Source organism: Lolium perenne, chromosome 7 (genome assembly GCF_019359855.2).
Source record: "Lolium perenne isolate Kyuss_39 chromosome 7, Kyuss_2.0, whole genome shotgun sequence".
Lineage (NCBI taxonomy): Eukaryota > Viridiplantae > Streptophyta > Magnoliopsida > Poales > Poaceae > Lolium > Lolium perenne.
Genome location: NC_067250.2, coordinates 290,951,387 through 290,960,490, shown reverse-complemented (window position 1 = coordinate 290,960,490; position 9,104 = coordinate 290,951,387). Strand labels below are relative to the sequence as shown.

The window sequence follows — 9,104 nt, the reverse complement described above, 5'->3', positions numbered from 1 at the left end:
ATGGTACATCCATCTGATGGTCAATCATGGAAGCGCTTCGATCAAAAGCACCCAAATGAGGCAAGTGAGGCTCGGAATGTTAGAATTGCGATAGCAACCGATGGATTCAACCCATATGGTATGTCGACTGCCGCGTACAGCTGCTGGCCCGTGTTTGTTATTCCGCTCAATCTCCCTCCCGGAGTCGTAATGCAAAGGAAGAACATATTCTTGTCGATGATCCTTCCAGGGCCTGAATATCCAGGGAAGAAATTGAGTGTCTTAATGCAACCACTTGTGGATGATTTGCACCACTCGTGGCATCACGGTACATTGACATACGACCGAGCATCAAAGAGAAACTTCATCATGAAAGTTTGGTTCCACTATTCGATGCATGACCTACCCGGGTACGCCCTATTCTCGTGGGCATAGTACAGCTGGTAAGTTTCCATGCCCAAGGTGTGCAGCACGAACTAGAATTCAGGCACCTAAAAGCTGGACACAAATATGTTGCCTTTGACAAACACCGCAAGTTCCTCAGTCCAGGGCATCGGTTCAGATCTGACAAGAAAAACTTCACGAAAGGCGTAGTTGTGCTTGAACATAAAGAAATATCAAAGTTCAATGGTGCAACTGTTGATGCTGAGCTACGTGCTCTCCAGCCTAGTAAGGAACCCGGCCACCAATTTGAGGGATATGGTAAAACGCACAACTGGACTCACATAGCAGGCATAACAGAGCTCGAGTATTACAAGGACCTTGAACTTCCCCATAATATCGATATGATGCACACCGAAAAGAATTGTGGGGAGGCATTCCTTAACACTGCTGCAACATACCAGGCAAGTCAAGGGATAATGTTTCAGCTAGAGTCGATATTGAGGAGATATGTGACAGGTGGCACTACACATGCTGCCTCCTGAGGGCAATCGAAAAGGTTGGTTAAAGCCGCATGCCAAGTACTGTCTTGATAGCGCCGACAAGAAGGAGGCATTTACGTGGCTCAAATATGACATGATGTTCCCTGATGGTTATTGTTCGAATATGAGTAAGGGAGTCAATCTTGCTACAGGAAAAATAAACGGGCTCAAGAGTCACGACTATCATATATGGATTGAGCGGCTGATGCCGGTGATGCTTCGAGGGTATCTCCCCGATCATGTCTGGCGAGTGCTTGCGGAGGTGAGCCATTTTTTCCGCACGGTCTGTGCTAAGCAGATATGTACCGAGGTGATTGAGAAGCTGCAGCAGCAAGTGCCGGACATGCTATGCAAGTTAGAGATGATATTCCCCCCATGCTTCTTCACTCCGATGTTACATCTCATCGTGCATCTCGCCAACGAGGCACTCTTGGGGGACCGGTGCAGTATCGTTGGCAGTTTTGTATTGAGAGGGAGTTCAAATATATTCGGTACAAATGTGGAAACAAAAATAAGATTGAAGCATGCATAGCTGAGGCAACTCTCCTCCATGAGATGGCAGACGCCACGACAATGTACTATGCCAATGATGTGCCCACTAAGCATAACCCGCCGCTCGGTACAATTCCGATGAGCCCAACCGTGACCCAAAGCTCTTGCTCTTCAAATATCCCGGTGGCAAGGCCGGTGCCTCAAAAGTGGAGAACATTTCGCCAGAAGAGAAGGATTGCATAATGCTTTACGTGCTTATGAACATGGAGGAAGTGGTCGATTTCATGAGGTAAAATGATGAACCAATTACTTTGGAACCAGTAACTTGGTTTTGGTCTAATACGTATTTTCTCCTTTCAGCCAATTCCATGATGAAATGTGGTCAGGAAGAAATGGTCCCACTCCCACGCAGTGGTACACTCTTCTGAAAGAGGGTGCCCCGCCCTTAAATAAAAGCTTCGTGAACAGGTTCCATGAAAAAGTAATTTCTCAAATGTTCCTCTTACTTTGCAATCCGTGACTTGTCTTATTACACGTAACTAATGCACAAAATAATCTGAACTGAACTTGTAGGGAGCTGATCCCAACGTTGAGATGACAGATGAGTTGAGATGCGTTTCCCAGGGTTTTAACCGTAGAGTCCATACGCATGAGAAGTATGATGTAAATGGGTATCGCTTCCATACGGAGTTTCACCAGAAGAACCGGCCTAATGCAAAAACAATAAATACTGGGGTCTACACTCGCGGAGCCGATGATCTTGATTACTATGGAAGGTTACAAAAGGTATACGAGTTGACGTTCAACAACGCAAACATAGAACTCAAGCTCTTTGTGTTCAAATGCCACTGGTTTGACCCACACGGTGGAATGAGAAGCACCCCTTCCATTGGTTTAGTTGAAGTTAGGCCTACAACCACCTACAGCGGATCCGACGTCTATGTTGTGGCTCACCAAACCAAGCAAGTTTATTATTTGTCCTACCCATGTCAGAATGAGGAACTCATGGGCTGGGAAGTCGTGTTCCAGGTATCGCCACATGGTAAGCTACCCATCCCCTCCGAGGACGATTACAACAACATTGACCCGGTAACATATGAGGGAATTTTCTATCAAGAGGAAGAGCAGTTCGGGGCTCTTCAAATAGACATAGGTCTTCAGGATCTCCACAACGATGTACAAATGCGTGGTGAGACCGTGGTGGACCCGAAGGACATAGCTATGCTCACCAAGCGCCATGCGAGCAAAGACAACATTGTCGAGACTCAACCGGAACCCAATGCCGACCATGAATACTCATATGATACTGATTTTGATAGTGAGGCTGAGAACCCAATGCCTAGAGATGAGAGTGGTGATGAATGGTGAGGGTCTTTTATGCTTAGTACCTACATTATCATTATGCTTAATACATACATTTGTCATTATGCTTAGTACCTACATTATCATTATGCTTAATACATACATTTGTCATTATGCTTAATACCTACATTTTTCATTATGCTTAGTACCTATATTTGTCATTATGCTTATTAATTTTCAACATGCTTATTAATTATTTTCTCTTTTTCTTATGCAGGTAATTGCCCCAATATGAGCGGACGGAAGGCATCATCGAGCTCCTTGCTTGATCAGATGCATCAGCGGAAGCCAGGGCCGGGTGCTTCCAGACGGAGTGCAAGACCCATTATTCCCACCCGGCGTTACGAAGACGCAGACGGAGGACGGGGAGGACGAGGGGGAGGACGAGCTGGAGGACGAGGGGGAGGACGAGCTGGAGGACGAGGGGGAGGACGAGCTGGAGGACGAGGGGGGAATGCACAGCTCCTTCTAGCTGACATTCCCTCTGCTTCTGGCTCAGTGGCTTCACAGTCGCTGGACGAGGAGGAGGACACTAGGGAGGAGGAGGAGGACACTAGGGAGGAGGAGGAGGAGTCTAGGGACGAGGAGGCTTCGACGGAGATGGCTCCGAAGAAGTTGCGGATTCGTGGGGAAGCGCAGGTTCCCGATGAGAGTAAGGAACCTGCTACGGAGGATGAGAAGTGGCTCCTTGTCCCAGGAAAGATAGAGTAAGTAGTAAGGTGATTTCATTTTCGTTATGACACTTAGCATTTTCTAATGTTTGATAATTGTGCAGGAATTTCACATACACGGGGAAGAATGTCCGCGTGCCAGGGAGTCTGATTGGAGCTGCTATTAGGAAGTACTGGCCGGGGATGTACACTCCGGTCCTTGGGGGCGAGTCCAAGCTAGCCTACACTTGGGAAGACTATGAGATAGCGCCTTACCCTGGCTTTGCTTCCGCCGCCGACGCCGTGATCAAGAAGTTTTGGGTACGTAATGCATACTCTTTGGGTTTCGTTCATATGTAGTTGATAACCACACCGTGATAACTCATGCCTCTCACACTTTCTATTATGCTTGATTGCAGCGCAACTACAGGGTGGCGACTGAGCATAAGGATAGGGCGGACGTGGTGCTCCGTAACATGTGTCGGAAGTTGACACGGCAGCAGTGGTACAACCAGAGGATCACGTGCATCGGCCACTTCTATGCTGAGCAGGGCGTAAGGTACACAAAGCCTGAGATTGTGCAGGGACTCGCCCCGGCTATGACGATAGATGACTTCATGTCGGTAAGTAATTGTCAATGCGATTCTATGTACCGCGGCTAACTTGCAACTATATTGTTTGTTCTTCAAATGAGTTTTGATTTTGCAGGTTGTACCACATTGGGCTGATAATAATAAGAGGGCCGCCTTCATGGAGTTGGTCAAGAATTGGGTCGGCGAAAACCCCGATTTCAAGGCCGTGAGCGACCGGAACAAGGCCAACCGTGGTTCTCAGGGAACACACACTGCGGGGAGCAGCAGCACCGATCGCTATCGGGAGCGTCTGGTACATATAAAAATGGAACAAGCTACATTTTTTTGATTTTCAATGATATGCATAACATTTGTTTTGTGATGCAGGGGAAGAAGCTCGGGAGGGAACTTGGTGAGATGGAAGCGTGGACGCACATGAAGCTGGTGACGCCCGGTCCGAACGAGCCTCGGCCCGCGCCTGAGATGTACTACGGCAAGGCCAAAGAGAACAAGGAAAGATACTGCGAGGAGTACGCCAAGCTCCATCCAGAGGTGGAGGACCCTATGACCGAGCCGGTCGACGAGGTGGCGATGATGCTGGCGGGGTACGGCCAGCCGCATGGACGTCCTGCTCGCCTTGCCGGGGGTTTCAAGCCTCGCAGGAACTTCACGCAGATCAAGGCTACCCTCCCTCCGGCAGCTACGCTACCTCCTCGCGGACTACATGCCGTTCTCGGGTAGAGGTTGATGTAAGTCATCCACACTTTCATCCTCTGTTTTGACTCTTGTTCCTGAATGGCTATGTTGATGAGACGCATTATTTCTGAAATTGTAGACTCAGCTCGAGGAGGCCTATGCAGTAGCTTACGAGGAGTATCTCGAGAAGGTTAAGGAGCATGACCTTGTGAAAGATGCCTATGTCCAGTGGACGAGCAACCAGATGGCGGTAAGTTTCAATCTCTATGGTTGCAAAACATCATAAGTCCCCATGTTTGAATCTGAGCTATCTCTCCCGTTTCTTGCAGAGTTTCACTCGGTTCATGATGACTGGAGTGCGAGAGGAACCACTCCCAGAGCCACCTCATCCGGGGCCGACGCCAGTGTTCCCGTCCAAGGAGGAGTTCTATATCATGTACAAGCGTCAGCGTCAGTTGACCCCGGTAAGTTGCTAACTTGGCTAAGTTGCTAACTTGGTGTGACATGGCTAAGTTGCTAACTCCCTCCAACATGTAGGGATTGGGAGAATCCGGGAACGACACTCCTTGTGGTACGCCGATGCACCCCGGTCGCCATTCTCCTGGTGCTTCTGCCGAACCTCGGCATTTTTCTGGTTCCGGTGGCTCTCGTCGTGGTTCTACCTCCCCGAGCACCGTCGAGATACAGCGGCCTCACTTCACCCACTCGGAGCTAGATCGTCTGTAGCTAGATCGTCACTCGGGTGGTGCACCACCATAGTTTCTACATTGTACTAGCACATGATGACACGCTCCATCTTTGTAGTGGATCCGGTGTATGTACCATGGTCTTGTATGCTATATTTGTGCTATTTGTGAGATTTGATGCTATATTTGTGAGATTTGGTGCTATACGGTGATATCTGTGTGCTATATGGTGATATATATGTTACTGCATATTCAATCCTATAATATGTGCATTTTCTGCGATTTTCTGAGCAAACGAGGCCAAATTGGCAAAAATCAGGAAAAACTGGGCCTGGCTGTGCCGACGGTGTCACCGTCGGCACAGGCCCGTAGCTGTGCCAAATGGCAGGGTCTGTGCCGACGGTGACACCGTCGGCACAGCCAGGCCCAGTTTCGCGCGATTTTCCAGTTTGAACAGCCACCGTTTTGCCGCCATTCTGGGAAAAAAAAAAGAAAATTGTGCCGACGGTTACACCGTCGGCACAGCTGGGGACGTTGACGGCGCCGGCGTGACGGCTGGTTGGCTGTGCCGACGATGAGACGGCCGACGGCCACCGTCCAGCCGTCGGCGTACGGCTGTGCCGACGGTGAAGTTCTGTGCCGACGGTGCACGCGCAGACCCCGACGCCTGCTGTGCCGACGGGGAGACGCCGACGGTGACCGTCGGCAGAGACGGTGCCGACGGTGAACGTTTTTGTGCCGACGGTGCGGGGCCGTCGGTGTAGCTGGTCGTCCCCGTAGTGGTTGTTAGCTAGCTAAGAGACAAGCAGCTGGGATGGTTATTGTATGAATTGGAGTCTGAGATAGGGAAGGATCCACATATGAGCCAAAGTTGCACCAAGGTCGTTCTTCATGGCACTGACCGGCCACCACCCAAGTACATCAGATAGTCTTCTTTGATGACATTGTGCGAACAAGCTCGCTGACTCCTGCACAACCTTGATCATGGATTATGTGACCTAGTGATGTTGCCACGGACTTCAAGCACACACAAAGATACTATTTCCCGGTGCCCCTCATTCCCAACATTTGTACAAAAATTTTCGTCTCTCTTTTCCCCCAATCTAGGAAAAATGTTTGCATGTTTCTACTAGATGTAAACAATGCATTGGGATCTCATCTCGGCCTATCCAGCTATTGCAGGTCACCCTAGTTATATGTATATAGGTGAGACGAAAGATGCATATATAAAGACATATTGTATACCTTTTCATTTGAAATAGTAGTAGACCAGTAGGTGAGCAAACAATGAATTTGAGAATAGGTAGGTGAAACATTGTGTTATTCATAATTGAAGAAAAAGTAAGTCCTAATGTAGTATTCATCGGTAAATCTGGCACATGCGATGGTAATGATGAAGTCCTAAAAAATCAGGCTTAGACCCACTTGAATGCATAAGACTAGTCACAATGGAAAATATCATATGGTAGTATCATGCATACGATACTAATTTATGCTACCACCTCTATAATGCATAATATTAAGGTAGTATCATAATTTTCAATATATTTAATGTTTTTTTAGAATCTCAATGCAAATTTGTGCACTTGATGTATTTGGTATCAAGTTATCTAGTTTTACGTGCTATGATACCGTATCTACTTATGATATCACTTCCACCTCTCTCTTGTTGTGCCACATCACATTTTTGCCAACATGGCACACATGATAGCAATACTCCCATTGTGGACAGTCTAACGCTGGGCTGTGAACCGAGGCATAGCCCGGTGGTTGGGATGGGCTGATGCATCCCCGCCCACCTAGGTTCGAGTCTCCGCACTCGTAATTTGGTGTCGTACACACAATCACTTCTAATAAAAAAACAGTGCTTTGGATTTTTTCCCTTAGAGATAATCATTTTTTTAACGCTGGCGCTTTTTCCTAGCTTTGATTTTACCTGCATCCCAAACAGAACGGAAGAGCCCACATGCACACACCAGATATGGAGGATGATGTTTACCGGGTTGGAGTGGATCGGGCGTTACCGGGCTATGAGGATTTGTTTCCTCCTAATCAACCGCATGGTGCCGATGACGATAGCCCGTTGAATCTGGCCTCACTAAAGGGTTGGGTACTGCTATGGCCGAAGACCCTAATTAGGATCAACACCTACTCGGGGTCGACGACAAGCAAAGAAAAGCACCTTGAGGCGCCGCAGGTCAGCGTCCCTCCACGACAGCCAGCGGCGCCGGTGGTCATCGCCCCACCACAACGGCCAACTGCGCCGGTGGTCAGCGCCCCACCACAACAGCCAGTGGCGCCAGAGGTCAGCGCCCCACCACAACAGCTAGTGGCGCCAGAGGCCAAGGAATATGAACGTGACGACTTCCAATGGGATATTCCTACGTCTTCACAAGTTATCCATGAGGATGCGTCGGCCTCGAAATATGTGTGCTCCAAGAAGTTGTTCGATTCTCAAGAAACAGCTGAGGAGGAAAATCCTGAGGAGGTCGCCACCGCCGCCGTCAAAAATATGCTGAGCCCAAACACACTCCGTGCTACGACCAATATGGCGATGGATGGTCCAGTAGTACAACCCAAGAAGAGGAAGAGGCCAAATAAGAAGGACGCCAAAGACAAGGCGGCGGCCAAATCCAAGGACAAGGTCCCATTCCTTGACAAGTTGCCAAACAATTGGCGACCTCTGCATCACTTGGGTGAACCGATGCTGCCGGAGCATGTCGTCAAGGTACTCACCTCGGATATGAGGGGCTTGCATGAAACGGTCATGTATCTGGAGAAGCAACTTCTCAAATCAAAAGATCCTATTTACCCTCTCTTCGTGGCGAAGGTGCCAACTGGCATGAACTTCGTCGAGAAGTAACCTGCGGACTTGTGCTTCATCCGGTTCAATGACATCTTCAGCGTCTTTCGCATGCAAATGCTCCACTTTGGTGTGGTTCGCCTAGTTGCTCTTAACTTGTCTTCCCAGATCGTTAAGGAGGGGACGCCGATCATCGCGATAATGGACCCCTTCTATATGCGGGAGAGCATCATCTGCAACGCTGGGGATCGGGCGATTGCCACCCAGCAGGTCGAGGATTTCATGCTGGCGAACATTAAAAAGGGCGGCATTCTCATCCCTTACTTCCCCGAGTAAGTAATCACTCGCTAGTCCCCATCGCCATTCTATCCTATATCTCCATTTGCATTTGCAAAGGTTAATCCGTGTGTTTCTGCACCCTCATCGTCGTGCACCCGCAACACTCGCATGTAGTCTATCTCGACTCGGGTAGGGACCACAAGAAAGACTACACTCACATCAAGGCCCTTCTCAATGATGCTCTCACCGGCTTCACCAACAAGGCAGACCCCCTCAAAGTAGAGAGGAAATCCCGAGGAGGCTTGGTCTTAACCCACACAACCAACTTCGCCTCCCTCAAGCAGTCGAAGGAAGACAATGGGATGGATGCGTGGTACACCATCCTTCAGACGCAGGAGTACATAAAGTACGCAGATGACATGTTGCTGCCAGATACTCTCAGAAACAATTTTGCAAACATGGCGGATGTCCCTGATAGAGAGCTGAGAAAGAACTGGGGTCGCATCCAGCAGTTGATTTGCACGATAATCCTGCAGGATGTCAACAGTAGGTCTTGCGAGTTCTTCTACGGCTACGGTCTACCACCTAATGACGAGATAGAACTCCGCTTGGAGATGTCGCGTGATGAGAGGCCGTACAACTCACTTGAGGACTGCCGTCCA

At 48.9% G+C, this 9,104-nt stretch overlaps 1 protein-coding gene across 1 annotated transcript; it reads left to right on the top strand.

Annotated features, from left to right (window-relative positions):
* LOC127316966 (uncharacterized) lies at positions 1–5,642 on the top strand. The gene is made up of 10 exons (XM_071824356.1): positions 1–64; positions 2,974–3,463; positions 3,532–3,727; positions 3,826–4,029; positions 4,115–4,291; positions 4,366–4,603; positions 4,654–4,727; positions 4,814–4,924; positions 5,004–5,138; positions 5,212–5,642. The coding sequence occupies exons 1-10, from the start codon at positions 1–3 to the stop codon at positions 5,398–5,400; spliced, it is 1,878 nt and encodes a 625-aa protein (XP_071680457.1). The 3' UTR covers positions 5,401–5,642.
* The last annotated feature ends 3,462 nt before the right edge of the window (positions 5,643–9,104 follow it).